Genomic DNA, 24,450 nt, shown 5'->3' with positions numbered 1-24,450 from the left:
TAAAAATCGCCGTTTGTTTTATCCAAATTCTGTCACAAAACACGAATATGGAAGATAATCAAGATAATCTTACAGTACGCCCCTTGAAATACGTGAAATTGGTAAAAATATGGTCAAATTTTTCCACTGGACAATTCCTGTTCTTGAAACATTTTCTAATTTAAACTGACATTCATGATAAGATAATTCCGCATCAACACTGCCGTCTCTATTTACAAGCCATGAACACGTAAAACTGGCAACAATGCGAAGTAGTCCGACTGGTAGTCTGTGGCTGGTAGAGTTCTTATGGCCGATGTTGTTTAAGTGCTTGTTGGTTGTTGGTTGTAATTTTTGAATTGATAATTCCATTCTCAGTGAATTTTTTTTTTGTACAGTGTGGAATAAAATGATTTACATCTAGTTACCTTTGCATTACCCTTGTAAAAATACGAAATGCCGCTCTACAAAAAAAAGAAAGCCTAACTTCAAAATATATATCCAAATTCCAAATGTGATTTATTGCGAGGGATGATATAAATGTAAAGTTGAGATTGAAATTAAAAAGGTGTCAACAAAAGCAAGTCACAGCTAGTGTTGAAAGTAGCCACCAACGTTTGTTAATTCAATTTAGTAAATTGTAATAATTGTCAATTCGATTGATGACATTTATTGACAGAACTAATAGTTCGGCACTTCGAAAAAAAAAGTAGAGCGGTACTGGGAAATTTACATGTGCAAAAATTCCAAAGGTAACTAGATGTAAATCATTTTATTCCACACTGTATATTTGTTTCTGATTATTTAGAAATCTGCAAAATCAGTGAAGGAGTTACTCTTTATGTAACGGGTGTTTTTTTAAATCTGGCGTCGAAGTAGGCGTTGAACTGTCGATTGTGAACGCACTATGCAGGTTACGGATCAGAGATCAGCTGTTTAAATCGTACGCTTTACACGAGTGGTGCGATCTCAATCGACTCTCCAACGCCTACTTCGACGCCAAATTTAAAAAAACACCCTTTATGTGGCGTGCTAATTGCCACAATATCACAATATCTTTAAAATTGACAATTCGGGAGATACTAGTTTGCAAAGAGGTGGTTTATGTTTACCGTCAGATTTTGTTATATTTATCTTTCTTCATATGTACGCCATTTTTCAATATATTATTTTTATTAGTAACAGCGACCTAGAAAATGTTTTTTCTACAACCGTCAAAAAAACGCGACATTTATGCATCATTATCAAGTCGCAAAGTAACCTATGTCATTTTTTGATAGATCAAAAATAGTTGTAGAAAAGTTTCCTTGGATGTTTTAATTTTTTTTTTTCTTCAAACGTCCGTAAATTATGACATTATCCTGCTGCATGCTGCATTGATAAAGTGTCACTTCATTGTCATGGCATCTAACGAGCTGACGAGCGGCAGATAAAGTTATTATCTCCGCTGAGAGCGGCAGATAAAGTTATTATCTCCGCTGAGAGCGGCAGATAAAGTTATTATCTCCGCTGAGGGCGTCCGTGAAGTTATTATCTCCGCTGATGAGCGGCAGTAAAGTAAACTAGCTAAATCATTTGAAAATCCCTGTCCAGACTGTGGTGAATAGGTTTTTTTTTCAGAGGTTTTCCTCGTCTAATCGTGTAGAATTAGAATACTTGTTCACCAGGTACGCTTTTAATTTATTGAATAATTATCAAGACAAATTATTTATAAAAGAATTGGGAAGACCACGTCCCGATCTTCCAAATTTTCAAACCGTTGCAGGTAGGTCAAAATGGTGTTTTAATGCTTCGCGAGATAATACTCGTATTTGTAAGTGGCTCACAGGAAGTAATGTACGTAATAAATTGTATTCCTGGCAGCGTATACTTTTTAATCAGCGATCAGATAATTCAGTATGGTGCAAATTAGGATACAGTGATTTAAAAAATGTATTCCCTTCAAGTGAACGGCATCGAAAGTCTAAAGATTAAAGAACACATTAATCCAAGCGTGCAAGTTTCAGTTACTAGGCAAATTAAATGGAACAACAGCATTAGATGATGCGAGAAAAATTCACATTGAGTCTCATAATCTTTACGTTAAACATAATCGCGATTGTAAGAGAATTTTAAAAACGCAACAGAAAAACTACCTCTTCCACCCAAACATGTGGCTCATAAATTATGTTCTGAAAGGTCCTTGACTCGGGGGTGATTTTTACGAGTCCCACAGGCGAGACAGGGACAGTGTAGCTTTGGCAGCTGGAACCGACGGGCTGTCCAAGGTACGAGTACGAGAGTGACGGCAGGTGAATAGTCTGTGACCCGGGAGTGGTGCAGTGAATTAGGCTTGTGCTAGCCGGTGATACAGTTACCAGGTGTGTCGGTAACTGGGTGATAGCAGGTTTGGGCAATCTGGGCTACGATATCAGTACCAACAATGTGTTAGAACCTCTGGCAGATACCATGGTATAATTCCTGAGCACCGGATGTCCGGGTGAGGCATCTTTGGCTCATGACACGGCTCGGCCGTTGACTGGGCGCGTCTTATCGAGACGGCCAGTGGTGACAACCAAATGTAACAGATCATACGTGCTTGATGAACGGTTGGGAGGTAACCCCGGCTCTCCTGTACTGAGGGAGCACAGTATCGTATGGAAGTGGGTTGTAGGCTCACACGCTGGCCGTGGCGGTCTTCTTCTGTGGAGACCGCGGGCGGGCCGTGCATCCCAAACTGCACAAGGGGCTGTTACAGGTGCTACCAGACCATCCAACGCAACCCCGGAACGTAGCGCTCTGAAGACGACGCCTGTGATTGGAGCCCCTCGTCATGATCGGACTAGGGGGAGGAATCCCCCGGGTGAGTCACTGTATGACCTTGATTCGCGACAGATGTGTCAGGTGTTTATCATTTACATGTTTGTACCGTCCCATTGAGCAAACCCGAGTCCGGACCTGTGCTTTACCCTTTGAATGACTGAATGAGGTGGAGGTGAGTCCGATTGTAGATTATCGTATGACTGTAGCTGAGATTGTCTAATTTAATGTGTACCGATGAGTCTGATCGATTAATTATCAAATATTGAGGGATAACGCCCTTGGGCAAAAACCCAGTCTTACACGATATAATTAAAAGATTAATTATTGATTGTACAATTTTTTAATCTTGTCAAAACCTGCCTCCCCCATTTACGGATTCACGAGCCGCCACTGCCACTCGCTCTACCCCAGGGCCGCCACTGCTTATTAATAAATTGAGCTTTTGTTGCTCCAGTGGAGTAAAATAAAATTCCAGTTTTAAGGAAAGTGGGTTGTATACTCTTTAATTTTGACGGGTGTCAATCAATTTGCCGGGGGTCCTTCGAGCAGAAGTTATGGTCATAAAATGCATGCATTTTCGGTCAGGTAGAAATGCCGACACAGACGACGGCCAACAAACCCGTTCCCGTTATTCCATAAACTATTATTTCGGAATACTGACACTACAAATACGGTAAAAGAAATTTTGTATTCAGAAAAATCATCCATTCGAAGTTCTGTGACAAAACAAAGCGAAAAATTGGAGCACATTATCGGGTTGAATGTTAAAAGTTGTGCCATGTTTATTGATAAATATAAATCATTTTTAGCAAAGAGATGGATTAATAAATTCGGATGCAATTCTTGAAATAAAGTACCCATTTCCCCCACGTGAAGTAACAATTGAAGAAGGTATCAAAGATAAGATGATAATGATTTATTTAACGATGGATATTAAACGTTGTTCACGTTGAGTTAATAATCTCAATGCCAAATAATTTAATTTTTTGGCTCTGCAATTATGTTTTGTAAATAATGCAGCTAACCAACATAATGCAATTTAGCAATGTTCAATTCAACGTGAACGGTGTTTACCTGCATGTCACTATTTACAAAACATAATTACAGAGCCTAAAAATAAAATTATTTGACCTTTAAATTGTCAAATCAACGTGAACAACATATACATATTAGGTACAAGGACCACAAATATCACCAATCGTGATACTTGTTACTTCGTTGTTTATACTCCTACCAAAGAGAAAATCAATTCTGATTTAATATATTTCATAATTAAAAGAGATAATAGATTCTGGCATGAAATTGGAAAAGGAAAATACTTAGAAACATTTTATTTTGGGACTTTCTTCCCGAATTAGGGGATCCTAGACTTCAAAGAGGTCAGCCAAATACTAAAAAATAGTTATAATTTTGCATTGTTAATATTTTAAAATTAAGTCAATTCGAATTTTTATTCATTTAGATAAGGATAAGATAAAAACATATTTTTATTAAAATTTAAAAAAAATTAATTATACTCTAAATATTGTAAGAAGTCTTGTCAAACGTGACAGTGGCGCTGATGCATGTGTAATTTCATTAAAAATCAAAATCAAAAAAGTTTCGATTTGTAATAGAAATGAAATGTGGATGTCAAATAAAGTAGTTTTGAATGTTCCTACTTTAAATTTTTAAGTCGTTACCATAAATGTCCATTAGTCCATATTTTTGCCGTGGGACTTCTTACATTATTTAGAGTATAATGACAGTTGATAAGTTGATTATCTGAAAAAATTGTAGTAAGTAATAACTAATAACAGTATGTCGATATTCTCTACCTTCTTGTTTACCTGCAATATTTTTGAGAAACATTTGGAAGGGTCGTTTCACTTTATTATACCTGAATCTTTCATATTGTAGGTAAAAAAAAATACCATTTGTTTGTCAAGTTTTGCATTTTGTCCTGTGCACTAAGAAGTTACTTGACTATTTACAGAAAAATATTGATAATCTTCCAGGGCTTTAATAGGGTCCATTATGGTCGTATGAATCCAGATATTTCCAGTAATTGCTGGCTTAGAAACCACTGGAGATTATATTCTGCAAGTTGTCTTGAGGGTATACGCTTTGATACCTTCTAAGAAAATACTTACTGATTATTAATATGGGGTGGGGGTCAGTCAGTCAGTTTATACAAAATTTCCAAAATATTTTACCATTTGATTTGTGACTCTCTTCATCTAAAGTTGATTGACAAATACGACATACTTGCTTTGCTTCTGTCGAAGTTATCTGCTGTAGCCCGCAATATAGTTTTATTTTAAACTATATTTTTTTTAATATAGGTTTTTTAATTTAAATTTAGTGTAGTAGGTACTATTAGTGTATATTAGTGGTAAGTTTTTTTTAAATTTAATATAGTAGCAATATAGTTTTCTTTTAAACTATTTTTTTTATATAGGTTTTTTTTTTAATTTAAATTTAGTGTAGTAGGTACTATTAGTGTAGATTAGTAGTAAGTTTTTTTTTAGTAATTTAATACAGTTTCGTTTTAAAGTTAGTTTTAGTCGGTTTACTGTTTAGGAGTACTTAGATAATATTTAGCATTCATCTTTTTTGACAAAATGGGGAATAATAGTAAATTATCTGTTTCGAAAAAACGAAAGAGTAGAAAACAAGTTGCACGCGATTTGTGGAAAAAACAAAGAATAGGTTCCCAACGTGATAATCAGCGCCACGAAAATATTATTGCTCGTGATTTTAGTAGTTCGGACGATGAAGTTTTTTTTTATTGAACAAGATAATAATCCAAAAGAAAGTTTTGTTCCAGGAGGTCGGAGGGTTGTTGACATAGGTCATTTACTATCAGCTTTGAAAAATATAAATCACAAAATTTATGGATGTGCTTTTTCTAATATTGATATTATTAACGAAAAACATTTAGGATTGAAAAGTATTTTTAAATACAGGGTGTCCCCAAAAAAGAAGACGAGTCCATAACTCCGTTATTTATCGGAAGATTTTAATTATCTGTACACCAAATTAAATGGTTGTTAATAGGCTACAAAATGGCGTAATAAATTCAAGTATAGCCCTATGGGCTTCAAGGGTAAACTGTCAAAAAAAAATTTTTTAAATGGGAATACATATTTTTTTCTACTAATTCTGATAGAGATTTATATTCTGAAAACAACAATGTATCACAAATATACACTTAAATACCAAAAATTCACAAAAAAAAAAATGTAAAAAACCGCTACTATCGTCTATGTTCCATTTTGCGCTAAACATTGGCGGCATATCTGCGCAATCCCACATGTTATTATTTATCATTTGTTTTTCCAGCTACCTTAATTTGGTTATTACACTGTAACGCAGTGCATTTTGATAGCGTTTCGCTTGATGCTCGTCATTTGTTTCAAAAGTTGGTGTTATTTTTTTTAATGTGAAGTTATACTTGTGATACATTGTTGTTTTCAGAATTAAAATCTCTATCAGAATTACTAATAAAAGGTATGTAATCCCATTAAAAAAAAATATTTTGACAGTTTACTCTTGAAGCCCATTGGGCTATACTTGAATTTATTAGGCCATTTTGTAGCCTATTAACAACCATTTAATTTGGTGTATAGATAATTAAAATCCTCCGATAAATAAGGGAGCTATGGACTCGTTTTTTTTTTTGGGGACACCTGTATAAATGTAATATGTGCGGTATTGTGGGAACTTTTAGTACGGAAAAAGAAAATATCATTATCCAAGTGAACGAAGCTGCTGTTTGTGGTACAGTTGCCATTGGTGCAGGATATACGCAACTCACAGAATTTTGTGCAGCCTTAGACATTCCAGTGTTTAGTCGAAAGACATATTTGCGAGCGGAAGAAAAATTTTTAGACATAACAGAAAAAGTAGCTTTGGAGGAAATGTTGGCGGCAGGTGCGGAAGAGCGTGCTCTAGCAATAGATGCCGGTGAAGTTGATAAAGATGGTGTACCCTATATCACAGTTGCAGTTGATGGTGCGTGGTCTAAGCGATCGTACAAGTCAAATTACAATGCTTTGTCTGGAGTTGCAACAATAATTGGAGCCAGAACTAAAAAAGTTTTATATGTGGGAGTTAAAAACAAATATTGCAAAAAATGTTTTTACTACAAAAATTTAGAAAAACCTTCTCCAGTTCACAAATGTTTTAAAAACTGGAAGAGTACGTCTACCTCAATGGAAGCTGCAATTATTATTATAGATGGGTTCAAACAATCACTCGATATGCATAAATTACGATTTAAAAATTTAATAGGGGATGGTGACAGTAGTGTATATAAAAAAATTCGAAACGGTAGACCATACGGACCAAGTTATTTTATACATAAAATTGAATGTCGTAATCACATATTACGAAATTTCTGCAATAAAATCCGGGAAATTGCAAAAACTCCTCGTTCTGACATCACAATACGAAATTTTTTGAAAGCTAATTACATGAAATTTAGAACTTCTATTGTTTGCGTCATCAGATTTAGAAAAAACGAACATACCTCTTTTGAACAAAAAACCGAAAATCTAACAAATGACATTTTAAACGCACCAGCACATATTTTTGGCGATCATTCGAAGTGTGCCCCCTATTTTTGTAAAAACGTTGGTCAGGTTACAAATGTAGTAGAATATTCTGAATTTTTAAATAGTTCTTTGTTTATATCATTTATTCAGGCTCTAAAAAGAGTTGCGAACTTGTCGTCTAGCCTTTTATACGACGTTGACAATAACTCCGTTGAATCTTACAATTCTATAGTAAATAAATTTGTTGGGGGAAAAAGAATTAACTTTTCACTCCGCGGTTTCTACCGCGGAAGATGTTTTGCGGCAGCCATAAGTTTTAATAACAAAAAAACATTTGTGTATAAAATACTGGAGAAGGTTTTAGGTTGTAATGATGTTGGTATTTACACCAAAAAATTTTCGGACCATTCATTGAAAAATAGACAAACTCAAAAGGCAGATAATAAAAGAAGGAAAATTCCAAAATTGAGTGCAGATTCAGATTACGGTGCTTGTTATAGTGGATTGGGTGATGAGGAAATGATGGATATGCCAGAGGCATCAGAAAATAAAACAAGATTTTTTAAATGAGTTGACTTTGTGTGATGTTACATCAATTCCAATTTTAACAATGGGGCAACGCAATAATGACGAGTGGGAGAGACTAAGAAATAATAGGTTAACCGCTAGTAATTTTGGAAGAATAATAATAAATATGAAACTTACCACGGACACTGCAAATACGATAAAAGATATTTTATGTCGCGTCGGAAAATCAAAATTTAAAAAATTGCCTGAATTACTGCAATGGGGTATTGACAACGAAGAAAAAGCAAAACAAAAATTTGAAGAAGTAACGGGTTTAAATGTTAGTTCGTGCGGTTTATTTGTAGACACCGAGAAAAAATTTTTGGGGGCATCACCAGATGGATTGGTTGATTTGGATTCAATTGTTGAAATCAAATCTCCATTTGCTGCTCGAAACACCGACATCAAAACGGCAATAGAAAAAAAAATTATTAAATATTTAGAAATTGATCCCAGGGATGATGATAAAATATTATTAAAAGAAAATGACAATTATATGTACCAGGTTTATTTATTAATTATCTCGTATCCCACCTCCACCCGGCGGCACGGCAATTTTGCCGGAGTACATACACTATTACGGATAATACTATCAAGTAATAGTGCAGTGCTTATCAACATAATTACCGGCGTCTCGCCTCCACATTTTGACTTTTTTGTGTTTTATGTTCTGTGTCAATGTTAAGGAATTTCCTCACGATGTGACATGAGTATAATAATATACCTTTTTGAATTTCAACCACCAATGTGTTCTCTAAGTCCAAAATTTTTAAATTTTTAAAAAGAGATTGCGGTACTATTCCTGTTGCTGAAATTATAAATGGTAAAATCGAAATTTTTTCTAAACACCAAAGATTTCTCATAGCAACGGAGAGTTCTAAATATTTATTATATTAATAATTTTATTATTCGACCATGTTCTAGAACGATTAGGTTACTAGGTAGTCGTATTTAGCAGCTTTTGGCAAACAGTTTGAGCATTTAAATTACTACTCCTAAAATATTTGTCCACCTCTTTAGTTTAAAATTTATAATTTAGATCGTAAATTTTTCATTACATAAAATAGTTTCCCTATGGTTCATTGATAAAAAAAATTTCACTCACTCATTAAAAATGGTTGAATAGCAAACAAAAAATTTTAATGTGAATTTGGTTTTTGACGAATCATTTTTAAATTAAATCATTATTATTATCAAAGATGACATTTATGACAATTCTGATCAGTGCAACCTGTTTTTATAATATCGCAAAAATTGCAGAGCACAAGTGCGTTAAAGACCCCCTGTAATAAATGACGGCCCAAAGCAATGGGCTGACCGAACCCTCGGTCATAAAAGTATTAGTGCGTTATAAGGACCTGCGTAAGTCGCTCTCACTAGCCATAAACCATGTCCGAGCGGCAAGGGCCGCGTCGTCTTAAGTACTTTTGGTTGCCTATTTTCGGATTTATTTTTTATAAATAACAAAAAAACTACGACAGTAAACGAAAAAAAAAAATGTTATCGACCTCCGTATTTTAATTATCTATCAAATGGAAATGAGTGTTTACTTACCGCGAAAAAACGTTCCAGGACAAAAAAATCCGAAAAAAATGATTTCGCGTTTTTATTTAATTACAAATTAATTATTATACTTTTTGCTTGCCTCCTCACAAATACTATCGGACTATCGGACTACTTCTAGTGGAAGATGCGGTGTTGCCGATGTGCATGGCACGGCTTGTTAAATAGAGACGGCAGTGGCATCAAGCTTTGCCGACCTAAAAATGTTCGTAAAATGTTCCGTAAATTAATGGCTGTAGTGACATCGCAGATGATGACGTCGCATTCGTTAATATGTCTATTAGAGAATCAAAATGGAGGCAAATTACAAAAAAGCCCTTATAGTTATAAACGTGTATCATACGCTATTTTTGAAGTGAAACTTTTTATGGGAGCGTTTTGAAATTCTGATCGGCAACCTTTTTGTGTGACGAAAGTGGTGGGGGTAAACACTGTCGGGTCGAGTGGGCTAAAAAATATTTTTTTCACAACTTTTTCGACAGTTTGGGATATTGAATTGTCATCTATCCGATAGTTTGAAAAATCTTCCAACTTTGTTCCAAAAATGATTTGAATATTTTCATCAGAACAAAAGTTAACAGGGGGTTGAAAAATTAGCATGTAAAATCCTGTAGCCAGTCTTAAAAAAAACTCACTGTATATATCTCTATCTCTTCTCTATCTCTTCTCTATCTCTTCTCTTCTCTTCTCTTCTCTTCTCTTCTCTATCTCTATCTCTATCTCTATCTCTATATAATATAAAACAAAGTCGGGTTAGTTACGCCATTTATAACTCAAGAACGGCTGGACAGATTTTTATGATCTTTATATTGTTGGATTTGTCTCCGCCCCGATTAGCAGAATATAGTATATTAAAGTATAAGTGGATATTAAGGTCTTTAAAACACGCGCGATTTTTCGAGCACGACGGCGCAGCCGGAGTGTTCGAAATAGAGCAAGTGTTTTAAAGACCAGTTATCCACGAATACTTTACGATATTTTTTTTATAAATGTTAAATGAGGTAACATTTAGACTTCACGTTTCTCCGGTCCTGTTGGGTTTGGTGATGTTTCCATGGAAAACGCGCGATGTTGCCATGGAAAAGAGCGTTTTTTAAAGTTCGATTTAAACACGCTCAGGCGTGTTTTAAATGAGCAAAATTGGTTACCAATAAAAAAAAACTATGAAAACATCGAATAACTAACGAAAAAAAAAATTAGGAAGAAAATTCATTTTGAGAGGTTGTCATCTGTCACAATCTGTAATTGTGAGCGCATTGACAATTTGAACTTAATTGAGATTTAACATCAGCTGAGTTTTAACACCAAGTGTGATCAATGGTGATCAACAACACCTACTTTTGCATTGTACAGGGTGCGACAACATAACTTCCTTTTTTGAAATGCGCGCTATTCAGACTGTAGGGGTCGTAATGGGACAGGAGTGGTCTCATTCGGAACCCGTGGTTTTCAAGATTTGTTCCCTATCCCTGTCAGCTGCCATCATGCGTTGGAAGAGTGGAACTGGAAAGCCTGCGTTTGCCGTCGAGGTCTACTTTTCAAACTGACTTTCTGTGATCGCAACCCTTCCGAAATTGCTTCAATGTTGGGTCGTGTCCCGAACCAGAAATCAATTGTTACATGTGTCACTACGTTCAGACCATGATTTCAGACAAACCGGGAGTGCGACAAGACAAAGAATTGGAATCTCACCTCAATAAGGGGCTATTTGTAGTAGAGAGCCCATTCGCCGGATTTGTCCCCTTGCAATTTTGTTTTTTTTTTTTTAATCTCGCGTTTATATCAACCATCAAAGGACCCTACAAGGCCAACATCCGTGCAGAAATTGCGAACATACCCGCTGCTATTGTCATGGCTAACGCTAGAAATGGGCTTATTCCGTGGAGGGAGAAAAGACTGGAGATGGCACTAATTCAAATAAGTGTACCGGCCCGCGAAAACTAGTCATAAAAGGTTTCTGAATATAGACGCTAGAGTGCTAGACCAATGGCTTCCTTCGCCTTCTTTCCAAGCGCATTGTGCTTCTTTATCTAGCGCATTGTGGACTGGGTCATAAAAGGTTGTTGCACGTGCTTTTAGAGGGTTCGGATTGTTAACATGGGAAGCATAGGAAATGCCATCTCCAGTCTTTTCTCCCTCCACGGCTTATTCACTTATTCAGTGTATCGCACCTGTATCTAACTAATTATGCATTTAAGTACGTCAACTGTCTGTAATTATTTAAATGCTACCCCAAGTAATGCTACGTCGCGGGGGAAGCTGTTTTAGGGTTGAACATTTATTGCTGTGCGGCATACCTAACCTCGAAACTATCAAACAAAAACAAGTGAACAGTGCGTCCAAACCATCAAACCAACAAACCAGTGGAACAAAATCTTCATCTACAAAATGTTTCCAACAAACACGCATATGCTTAGTAATTCTCTTTCCAATTTTTAATTAAATTTTCCATATTTTCTTCCCGTCAGATGTTGACTGCATCCCAACCAAACTCATTAAAATATTCAATCCGTTTATAGTGATTGTTAATTCCGGATTATTTTTATACAGTGAATTTTTTTATCAATGAACCATAGAGATTTACATGGTATAAAGTATAAACTTTATTTCGCGTCAATGGTGTTTCTATTGCAAATTTCGAAATTATTTTGTGTGCAACCGTACGCGAAATGAGCACTTCGCGTGCCTAGAGCAGGCCGCGAAATTGAATTTCGCAGCCGTTGCCTTGACGACGGCCGTAAAAATAAAAGTCATTTCAATATTTATTTATTATCACAATTACAACATATCTATCTCTATATTTGCGGTGTGATCTTACAAAATCTGGATTGGGTACAGTTAAAGTTTGATTTATGCCAGTCTTTGTGTCAGGAACGGCCGCTATTAGTACAGAATTTTCATCCGGTTTGAAGTTCCCGCTAATTTCAAATGGAGTGGTCGCCTCATGAATGACGAGTCGGTAAAAAAGATCTCCATTATCGATCTAGAACAGACCCGTATGAATTAGGTTAATTTTTCACCGGTCAAAAAGGGAAATATCTAGTAACTAGTAACATATCTTGAATCCTGAATGGCATCAACAGACATTTTGGTTTATTTGTCTCTTCGCACGGCATCTGATATTTCCACGATTAAAATAACCTAAAGGGGAGCAGATGATACAACTTATCATAACAGAATTTAACATTTACCTGCCACAATAAATAAATTCCAGTAAATAGGTAAGCCAATGCAACGTTATCTGACACGGTTTTCACATTCTTCTTGTTACATCGGTCTCAAAGTCACTGTAACATTTTTTATATTGCTGTTTCGATTTTTCAGGTTTCAAATGCGACACTGCACAATTTATAATATTTTTTTAACTCTGGATGAGTACACGGAACAAGAGCTACATATTTGCGGTATAATCTTACAAATTCTGGATTGGTGACAGTAAAAGTTCGTTTTATGCCAGTTTTTGTATCAGGAACGGCCACTATTAATACAGAATGTTCACCCTTGATGTCATCGATAGACATTTTGGTTAGTTCGTCTCTTCGCATGGCTCCTGATATTCCCATGATTAAAATGACCTAAAAAAAAGGGCAGATTATACAGCAAATTGATCTGGTCTCGTGTCAATACCTTAGACTTTTTCGCCTGATAACCAACTGACTTTTTTTCAAAAAAGGTACCAATTTCAGAAACTTCGTAACACCAATGCCATCCCGTATGTTCAGCGTGGGCTTCATAAAGTTGAACTTTTCACAGTTTTTGATTTTTCCATTAAATAAGCCAAAACAACATTCTCCGACACCGTTTTCACATTATTTTTATTACACCGCTCTTTAAAGTCATTGTAACACTTATCGTACTGCCGTTTGGACTTTTCTGGTATTAAATTGGACACTGAACAATCTGCAATATTTTTTAACTCCGGGGAAGTGGACGGAACAAAAACATTGTAATTTTCTTGCGACATTTTTCCAATTTTTCTCAAAATGAATTGTTTTATTTATGTCGTTTCCATAGCGACATGGCGACATGTAGGCCGACTTTATTTTTATTGACAGTGAAGGAAATTTTACTTGTTCATTTTATAATTACAAATTTTCGGGTTGCACACAAAATGTGTACACCTTGGCTACGAAATCCTTTGACGACTTCGAGATTGTCTTGTCTCGGCCGCAAAGCGGCCTTGACGCCAATTTTTCTCTCGGTTTGTCAAAGTAGGATTTCGCAGCCTTGCTATACAAATAACTATTTCGGACATGAAATAAAGTTTACATCCTATGGTTGATTGATAAAAAATTCACTGTATAGTTAGTTACAAATCGGGACACAGCAATTTGCTCTACTACTCATTATACTCTCACTTCTTGCAAATGAATTTACCGAAAAAACTTAATTTTTCAGTACTCTATCAATGAATTGTAAATTCATCGGAGTTAATCACATTTGCACATCACCACAGACACATCACGTGACGTGAATACCAATTATCTCCGTCAGAGGGCGTAGTGCATTAAATTTGTGCAAGGCCATCTGAATCAAAAAGCTACGCTTATAAGGCCGTTTCTATTTTCGATTTTTCCATATAAACTTTGTTTCTGTGACATTTCGGGCGGCAAAACCAAGGTTGGTAGAACTGACTAATTTGTATAATAGGTTGCCTCGTTTCCATTTAAAGCAATAGTCTGAATTTTTTCCCCCCGCAAAAGTTACTCGTGACGTCACAGTGTAGTAAACTTTTACTACAGAGTCTGTCGATCATGCATTAGGTGTTCCTTCGCTAGAATAAATCCCAAAAAGCCACCCAATAAACTCCACGGAGCTTATAAACCTTAGGTTCTATTCGAACACCCAAAATTTGTGGGTTGATTTTACGTCACGAGTTACTTTCCCCCCCGTCCCGCAATTTTCAACGAGGCAACCTATTATACAAATTAGTCAGTTCTACCAACCTTGGGCAGAATCTTTTTGCGCTCCATCTACCGATTTCGAACGCAGTCGATTGAGACTTTTTCTCCTTGCTTTTTCCTCTTTTTACTTTGAGGTAAAGTGCTTAAAACATCAAGTAAAATATGAGTGCTATAAAATATCCAAGATCCGAGCTTATTTTGGATACATTCATTATTTTGACCGTTGAATTTTCCAAGATGTCTCAAAATTGTTAATTTTGAAGGTAATTTTGTTAAGTTGTTATGTCAAAACCGGTAATCTTTAGCTGAACAGACCATCTCGGTACTCTTTTGCTATAATTGTTTATAAGATCCATCAGAAAAATGGCCTTCTCATCACCGTTTTGAACTATATTATTTATTAAGTACATATTTTTTGAATTTTTACGTTTCTCTTCCTCTAAATCTTTTAATTTAGCTAAACAATTTGTTCGTTTCAGCTTTTGGGTCAACACTTTGCAGTGGTACTGGAGATTAACCATATACTCCGCAGAAATACTATTTACTTGAATTGATTTGGATGTGATAGGAATGGTTGGAATGCCGAAAGACTCTACAGGATTTTGGGGTACAGGAATTTCAAGCGGAGTTTCAGTGGGAAAAATGTAAAAAACAAAAACATTAACAAGATGACAGTAATTAATAACTGGAGGTTCCTGATTATGACTGTGAAAACTAATAAGTAATTGATCGAAAAATGAGGAGAGGAAGCTCATTTTGTTTTCTCATATTTCGTGGTTGACTTCGCTGCTATGTAAACATATTTCATGTATCAATAAACACCACAAGTCTGTTTTAATTATAGATACTTATAAAAATAGAAGGAACAGCATCTTTACATAAGCGTCGTTTTTGGGGGTTGTAATTATAGTCTTGTTGAAAATGCAGGTTACAAATTTCTGAGTAATCTGTAATTTTTGTAGTGTCTTATACTACAAATACAAATTAAACGGTTGTCCTTATCATTGTCTGCATAAATTTGCTTACCGCAAAACGTTTCAAAAGCTTCAAAGCATTTTTGTCTTTGTTCCATATTGCTCGGAATTTCAAATAAGAACATCTTTTGCCCCACAAATTAAACACGCTTTTACCATTTTATGTAAAATAGAAGAGCAACATTTTAAATTGCCGCCACTATTGTAGCTTTGATTCGTTCATCGGCCACCGAGGGCGCGCAATAAGGTTCTGTCTTCTTTTGTTTCATGGCCACTCTGCAGAAACAATTATCATGGACAGTGAAACGGCCTTATAAGCGTAGCTTTTTGATTCAGACGGCCTTGAATTTGTGTAAGGCACTCTATCACAAAGGTATCGCCAAGTACCTTAAATTTGTGTATGCATTAAATCATTAAATTTCAATTCATTTTGATTATTCATTTTATCCTAATAAAAAAACTTCATTCAATTCAGCTAATAAGTTAACACAACATTTATTGATTCTGAGGCGGTACGAAGTTCGCCGGGTCAGCTAGTATTAGATAAAACTAAAATTTAGTATCATTCCTTAATGAACGTTGCTATGCAATTACAAGCACCAACCATATAACAAAGTTAGCAACAAAACTGCCAAGGAAATTTGATTGACTGCAGCACCATCTTTACTGTCTGGAGCAGGCGTGGGAGTTTCAGCCGTCGGAGCGCTTGGAGTTTCTCCCGTCGGTGAGCTGGGAGTTTCGGCCGTCGGAACGCTTGGAGTTTCCCCCGTTGGTGAGCTGGGAGTTTCTGCCGTCGGAACGCTGGGAGTTTTTGCCGTCGGAACGCTAGGAGTTTCTGCCGTCGGAACGCTTGGAGTTTTTGCCGTCGGAACGCTGGGAGTTTTTGCCGTCGGAACGCTCGGAGTTTTTGCCGTCGGAACGCTGGGAGTTTCTGCCGTCGGAACGCTTGGAGTTTCTGCCGTCGGAACGCTGGGAGTTTCTGCCGTCGGAACGCTCGGAGTTTTTGCCGTCGGAACGCTGGGAGTTTTTGCCGTCGGAACGCTGGGAGTTTCTGCCGTCGGAACGCTGGGAGTTTTTGCCGTCGGAACGCTGGGAGTTTCTGCCGTCGGAACGCTGGGAGTTTTTGCCGTCGGAACGCTGGGAGTTTCTGCCGTCGGAACGCTTGGAGTTTCTGCCGTCGGAACGCTTGGAGTTTCTGCCGTCGGAACGCTGGGAGTTTTTGCCGTCGGAACGCTGGGAGTTTTTGCCGTCGGAATGCTGGGAGTTTCTGCCGTCGGAACGCTGGGAGTTTTTGCCGTCGGAACGCTTGGAGTTTTTGCCGTCGGAACGCTGGGAGTTTCTGCCGTCGGAATGCTGGGAGTTTCTGCCGTCGGAATGCTGGGAGTTTTTGCCGTCGGAACGCTTGGTGTTTCTGCCGTCGGAACGCTTGGAGTTTCTGCCGTCGGAACGCTTGGAGTTTCTGCCGTCGGAACGCTGGGAGTTTCTGCCGTCGGAACGCTGGGAGTTTCTGCCGTCGGAACGCTGGGAGTTTTTGCCGTCGGAACGCTTGGAGTTTCTGCCGTCGGAACGCTTGGAGTTTCTGCCGTCGGAACGCTGGGAGTTTCTGCCGTCGGAACGCTAGGAGTTTCTGCCGTCGGAACGCTGGGAGTTTCTGCCGTCGGAACGCTCGGAGTTTTTGCCGTCGGAACGCTGGGAGTTTCTGCCGTCGGAACGCTGGGAGTTTTTGCCGTCGGAACGCTGGGAGTTTCTGCCGTCGGAACGCTGGGAGTTTTTGCCGTCGGGACGCTGGGAGTTTCTGCCGTCGGAACGCTGGGAGTTTCTCCCGTTTCCCTTAGTAACTGAGGATTTTTTACACTACAACTTGTCACACCTTCATTTTCTTTAATCAGTTGGTTGCATACATCGTATCCAGGATTGGTAACGATGCACTGACTTATTTCCTCCAACTCGCCATCTATTTAAACCAAGTGTTTACTCAAAATCTACAATTTATAAATTATTTTTGTACCTTTTATGTGTTCCAGATGCAGACAAGCGTAATTAGAATCAGCTTGGAAAACGGATGTTTTGACACTCGCAATCAAAGGAAAAGGATGACGGAAGTTACATTCTTCCATCGGAACATTGTCACTTTTACAGCTGGCACCTCTACATGTGGGACATTTCAGGGCAAGAACTGAAAAGTTTTAATAATATAGTCACTTCTACGACAATAGTAGATTGTTTTATTAGGATAAAGTGTCACTTTTTTGACAACGAAATTTTGTATTTGCGAGGCGAGCATAGAGAAGCCGAGCGGATGGAAAATTTGCAAGTAAAAAAAAAGGTCACTTTTAATCCAAATGAAACATGCTATTTTTTCTCCAGTCAACAGTACATTGCAAAAATACAAAATCTATAAATTCTAATAGTATTTTACAGTAGAAGTCCGTTAGGATAGCCTTTACTGCCGAGCCAGAGATTTTGTGGGACGAGCTCGCAGAGCGAGTCGAATAATACTGGCGAGGCAGTAAAGGCCTTAACGGACGTGTATTGTACTATTGCGGGCAAAAAAAGTGGGACATCAACGTCATTGTCTTGACTTTTAATGTGAAATAACCCTTATCTGATTCTAACCCTACTTTGAATTGATTGACGTTGTCATTAAGTATTGTAGGTTGAGGGAATGATTGTAAGTAAGCACGTAGTGAATATTTATTTAATGCAAAGTTCTAATCAAAATCTACCTTTATCAAAAGAAGAGGGCATTTGGAAAAGGGAAATAGGAGTATAAAATAAATTTTTAAACTGTCAGCTGGAATAGTGTCAAAAAAATGACAATAAAGCTTCAACTACATCGAATTTTTCAAAACTGACAGAAATTTGTTGTCCCACTTTTTTTGCCCGCAATAGTACAAAAGTTTTTGTAATACCTCTACGATTCGTTCACAATTATCTTTTTGAAATACATTTTTTTCAACTCCATCGAAAAAACCGAATGATTAATAAGTGTGCCGAGGACGTCGTCATGTCAACCGTTGTTTGTGAAAAAAAATTGTTTCAATGTTGTTTGTCAGATTTGCTCAACGCTTAACTTTCCGTTGAAAATAAATGAATGAAATCAATAAAAAATCGCAATCAAGATATTTCCGATGTCCGGAAGTGAGGTCATCGTTATTGCCTGCAAAATCGTGCTTGTGTTAGTGTTAAAATTGTGAAGCAGCATCTTCGATCTTGTCTACATTTGCTGCTGTTTGTCAGATTTGTTCAATACTTAACTTTCCGTTGGAAATAAACGAGTGAAATCAATAAAAAATTGCGATCAAGATATTCCCGATGTCGGGATGGCCGCAGAGCAAGTGAGGTCATCGTTATTCCCTGCAAAATCGCGCTTGTGTTGGTGTTAAAATTCCGTAACATCATCTTCGATCTCGTCTACATCTGCTAAAAAAAAAATAGTGGCATTCGGATTTCGATTAATTCAAGGTGTGTCCCATAACATTAAACATTAATTTATTGTACCAATTGTAAAAAAGTTGAAAAATAAAGTTTAGATCTACGTTGCTATAGTTATTTAGTCATTCATAACGGCCGCTCCCGCTCATAACGGACACCCTTAACGGACTCCGGCCGTTATGACTTATAAGGTTGTTTACATTGTGACAAACAGTCCGGAAAGCCACCTTTAACAACTAGATATTACAATAGTATATTAAAACATGAGTTTTATAAAACTTATATTAAGACAGGAGTCAGGACTGCTGCAAGCAGGAGTGCCTGTAAATGACGAGTGCGCTTAAGTTTTATAAAACAAATTTTTTATGCTATTTTTTCTAATTTGCATGTTACATGTTTTTTTTACAAATAAAATCAATTTTGGTAATTTTGGTAATTTAGAGAATTTTGTGACAGTTGGTGACACATTTATTTCATGGTTAACATTTAAAGTAAAATTCTAAATTTGAATCTAGACTAAACATAATTGTCATTTTTCGCAAGTGAAATTGCAATTAAAGATGAATTATTCAGAAATGCGGCAAATAGCAGAGAATACCAGAGTCAATTTGCTGCCGGCAATGTGTGTTACCAACTGAAAATAGTTCCTAGATTTCGGATGTGTTAATAGCTTATTAACGCATTCAAAACGAATGTTAACAGCTTTATTAAAACAGCAAGTTAGAAAAAAAATATTAAAAACATGCCGAGTATTTACGTCGTCATGACATTGTTTACTTATGTCATTGTTTTGTGAAAAAACTCAAATTAATTTTTTCAAAATAGGTATTAAAAATGGCATATTTTAAGACGGCTGGAGAAAAATTAACATTTTGTACGTTTGAATTTTTTTATGCATATTAATTAGTTATTGCAGTTGGTTAGATTTTGAACTGTTATCTAAAACGGTATTTAGCTAAAGAATCTTCCAGCATTATGTCGAAACACATTTTTAACAAAAAAAAGCTTAACTTATATTTCAACAATATTTATCATAATTTATATCTAAATAAACTCACTTGAATGGACAGAGAAGACGATCGACACCACAAGAATTGCTTTCATTTTGACCGTTCACTAAATTAGGGTTGAATAATATAATAAGACCCTACAATCACCAACGCGAACTAAAGTAATGAATCTAGAAAATGTATTTAAGTAGTTGTTTTTCCCACTCCATTTTACAGTTTATCAATCTGGCACAAATTTTTAAGTACCTACTTTTCAATAATTGATTTCGTTACCACATAAAATTCTAATAATTTTATTATCTTATACAAATGTCACGTTTAGAATATAATAATAACTATGAAATAATTATCCTTATTCGATTAGCGAGGTAAAGTATCATCAGGCGTCGCCACTATTTGGATGGGTGGTCGCGGGTGACCGGCATTCATTTATAAGCTCATAGCTTCATTTCAATGTTATCTGTCATCGGTAAAGTTGTGGGAACTTTCCCGTGGATGTCCTATAAATATAGATGTATAGCAAAATTAATAATAATATAAAAAATTATCGCTTTCAAAATAATAAAGTAAAATACTGTTACGTTAATAAATTAATTGTGTTTCTTTAAATCGTCGATCCACGGAGTGTGAAAACGTTACACTATTACTTATTATTATGCCATATATCCCCAAAAATAGAATAAGTTGTCTGGCAGTTGGGCACCACTTGTCCTTTCAAGTGTCGTAAATTTACTGGTGACAAAACTGTCGTTGCCCTGTTGTAAACCAATTATGAGAAGGTACCAGCGAAGCCAACACGACGTAGAAAAATTTTATACTGAACACAGCATTTCGTGAAGAGCGCTAAATGTGAAAATTAGAATTTGGCTCTCACCACTGGCGTATTCTTCCCCTTAAAGGAGCTGTGAGCTCGATGCAGTGTCGATTTCCGAGTATGCTATTACGTCATACGTGCGGGAGTCAGTTTATACCCGTCAAGCGCTGTTGTGTTTTCTTTATTATTCTATAGTTATTTAAGTGACAAGTGATCGTCGAGCGTGGTGATAATTGTGAGTTAATGATGAATAAAAAAGACAAAATAACGCCATATGCCTTTGAACCCAATTATTCTGAATATGGGAGACATTTAGCCGAAAACGTAGAAGATACCAGCACAATTCCCGACACTAGAATCGGAAATACCGATTGGTGTGCATGTGGGCATTGTCCACAAATGACAACTGAACATGAATCATACTGTTGCACAGAATCAGAAAATGTTAGGAATTTAAAAGGTGGCTTAACCTGCATTACACACCATGAGTCTTTTCAAAGTGTTATTTTAAATAAAGATACCCTGCAAGCAGCACGTTATCAAATGATGCTTCATGCAGATAACGCTGCTAGAAGGGAGGCTTTGAAGAAAATAAGCAATAGATTATGGCGACACATCGCATACAAACAGTTTGTATACTGGGTAAATGCCTGGTTCCCCTTGGGAAAAAAGAAGAGAAAAGTTATACCAGCCTGTGTTATTGCCAAAATCAGGGAAGAGTATGGTGAAGAGGCTGATTCCTATGTTGGATTTCAATCTGCAGAAGGCGAAGATCCTGATTATTTTGATTGAATTTTAAAAATAATCTTTTTAGGTACTAATTTACAACGTCAAATTAATGTTCTTATTGTTCTCAGCTGTCACCAATTGTAAAATTTTGTCTTTGTAAACGGTCTTTGGCAATTTTAAAATACTTGTCAAAACAAACGTCAAACTATTTTTAAGAGATTTTGGAACTTGGAGAGCCTTGTCGCCCCATTTCAAATAAATCTGTGTTATTTCGTGTGTTAGAGTGTTCAGATATTGATGATAAAATAAATAAAGATTTACAATGTTTCATGTTTTATTGTAAACTCGAAACAAAAATGTAAAAATTCACAATAAATTGTGAACAAACTGTTCATGGTTGAAACAAATAAAATAAATGTATTATTTTTATTAAAAGTTATTCAATTATACATTGAATCGTGAAAAATGTTTCTGTCGAGCTTCACTCATAGAAGGACGCTCAGTTGGAGCAATATTTGCAGGAACTTCCGCATAGTACTCATCTTCGTTATCAGTAGAAAATGAAACATCTTTGTGTTTTACGAAGCTGCGAATTTCTGTAAGTAAATTTTGGCGCCACTCGTTGGATTTGGCTGCAGGAAGTTTTTTGTAAATCCATTTCTTCTGTGCTTTAGACCACTGCAGTTTTTCTTTTATTTTTAATCTCTTTACATTAGCATTATGATCTAATACAGCAAGTATTCCGCGAGCCACCATTCCATCATAACTGAAATGACTTCTTTTTGGTAAGTATTTTAACCATACATTATGGTAACATTCTAGGAGGCCAGTGTGACAGTATTTATTGATATGGGTCAAATCCTTCAACCATCTTTTATCCTCTATAACATCCTTTAGGTATCTGTAATCAGCAGATCCCGGAGATATCCACATTTTTTCCCTGCTTTCGCTGTCCGAGATAGGGGGATGGTCACACTTTTGAAAATGTTTATTCCCTTCCCACGAATGAACATTTGATATGTGATTCAACACAGATTTAAATTTTTCTAACAATACTTCCGCATCTCCGTTGCAAGTTGCAGCAGACCACCACAAATGGTTGACAATACTGGATCTCCACGCCCCCAACAAGGGTGCTTTTTTGTCTACACTTTTAAGTCTTTTTACTAAACTCTTTGCAAGATGCCATACATCAAATTGGTGTTCAATATGTGAATATTTTTGTTTCATCATACACCTAATGCCGATATGTCTATCCGAAAGAAAAAGTTTAAATTTTACCCCTTTTGCCTCAAATTTTGATAATAGTCGGTCACATGCTTGCTTTTCCAATTCTCCATCCACCTGTCCTCTTTGCAAAACTATGAAATCTAAAATTTTGTCGGTCTCTAAATCCATTAGTGAGTATGTTACATATTTAGCGGAAAAACCAGGAGAATCGAATTGACCATCACCAGCTACAGCGCAAGTGTTACTAGATTTTATATTTGTCAACAGTGCATTTCTTTGAACGTTCCAGGTATGCTTTATGCAGGGAATGGCAAGGTTTTTTATAATTCGATAATATGTATGATTTGAGAACAGCTGAATACCAGCTGTTTTGCATAAAGTTTCAAATTTGCTAAAATTTAGGCCACATAGATACATCGCAGCAGACAGTTGTACATTTCCACTGGAATAATAATTTTCCGTGGACTGTGATTTCCAGGTGAGAGAATGGTTATTTTGACATAAGAAAGTGGCTAGCAACATAGACCCGCTGGAACAAGTCTTTTGTAATTTGAAAGTACTTCCGCAGTCAAATCATCGCAACAAATCGAATAATTTTGCAAGTTGATTAAAAGGAAATAAATAAATAGTATTATTATTGTTTGTACTTCCAGTTTCACAATTAGAGGGTGGATTTTCAGAATCTGCACTGGAATCTGAATCTAATTCATCGTCACTAAGCGCCTCAAACTCACAATCAAACTTTTCTTCATCGCTCATATCCAGCTCTTCATCTTTTATAAAATGACTAATATTTCGTAATACTTCTTGGCCTAACTCGCACTGCAAACCAATTCCTGTCTCCACATCTGTTATGTTTTCCTCCAAATCTAATGTACTATTGTGAATTCCGATTTCTTCGAAAATAATCTAAATAACGAACGATACATTTATAATGAAGACGTAAGAAAATATGAAAAGAATATACCTGTTGCTGACTTGTGGAGGCAATGGCATTGTCTACAATTTCCTTTCTGCTCTTCTTTTCTTGGTAAAGAGAATGTCTGTTTGATTCATTTTCATTATTACCAGGTAATCGCAATGTTGGGATGGCATCTTTTTTAAGAAATAACTTAGTCTTTCCGTGAGCAGATAATAATTGTTTTTTCAATAGAGCACTGTATTCATAATCACTTTCTTTAAAATGAGAAGAACAAACCCGACTATGTTTGGACGGAGTAAATTTCGACCTTTTAATTTTATTTAACCACTGCCTATATATTTTCGGACTTTTATTTTTATTAGGAAATGAAAAAAAATGAATATTCGTTGATTTTTCATTGTTATCACAACCAAATACACAACACCGTGGCATTTTTGCGATAATTTTGTGTAGAACTGCAAGAAACTCCATAGCAGCATGTTTGTGCGGGTGGCCGAGTAGGCACTTATGACGTCATAGTCTGGCGCCGCGATGACTTCAAACGCTCATATCTCAGCTTATTTGGGAGCAAAAAAAAAAGAATATACCGCATGAATGGACATTTTTCGTAGAATTTTTTCATAAAAAGTGTCCCAACGACCTCACAGCCCCTTTAAGACTGTGGAACAGAGGTAAAAGAAGTACCTTTGAATTTGGAATTCCAGCAATATGGCGAGAACCCAAAAATCATCTAGATGATTGTTATTTTTGCAGTTTCAATGTGAAGGATATAAATCAAAAAAATCGCCATAAATGGGGATATCCAAGTGCTCCTACGTCTGTAAAGCTTCCCGCACAACATTTAGATGATGTTTCACTTCCGTCGATTCCTTTCACTGCTGAGCAAATTTTACAAACTTCAGTAGATGACGATTTTTCAGAAACAAGGAACAAGAAACGATTCTAAATTTGACTATTCACCATCAACACCTCAACGATTTTCA

General features: G+C 36.4%; 1 protein-coding gene across 1 annotated transcript; it reads right to left on the bottom strand.

Annotated features, from left to right (window-relative positions):
* Positions 1-15,797: 15,797 nt before the first annotated feature.
* On the bottom strand, positions 15,798-19,985 carry LOC138139449 (mucin-5AC-like). The gene is made up of 3 exons (XM_069059735.1): positions 19,821-19,985; positions 17,336-17,503; positions 15,798-17,281 (listed from the first exon to the last, which is right to left on the bottom strand). Exons 1-3 carry the CDS (start codon positions 19,864-19,866, stop codon positions 15,918-15,920), a joined length of 1,578 nt encoding a protein of 525 aa, XP_068915836.1. The 5' UTR covers positions 19,867-19,985; the 3' UTR covers positions 15,798-15,917.
* Positions 19,986-24,450: the final 4,465 nt, after the last annotated feature.

The sequence above is a fragment of the Tenebrio molitor genome, chromosome 9, assembly GCF_963966145.1.
Source record: "Tenebrio molitor chromosome 9, icTenMoli1.1, whole genome shotgun sequence".
Classification (NCBI taxonomy): Eukaryota; Metazoa; Arthropoda; class Insecta; order Coleoptera; family Tenebrionidae; genus Tenebrio; species Tenebrio molitor.
This window is presented reverse-complemented; position numbering and strand designations above follow the sequence as displayed.

Coding starts and splice junctions, on each gene's coding strand:
- LOC138139449 (XM_069059735.1), bottom strand. CDS start 19,866: ATGAAAGCAATTCTTGTGGTGTCGATCGTCTTCTCTGTCCATTCAA. Junction 17,504..19,820: donor CGTCTTCTCTGTCCATTCAA/GTGAGTTTATTT, acceptor AAAACTTTTCAG/TTCTTGCCCTGAAATGTCCC. Junction 17,282..17,335: donor GCATCTGGAACACATAAAAG/GTACAAAAATAA, acceptor TGGTTTAAATAG/ATGGCGAGTTGGAGGAAATA.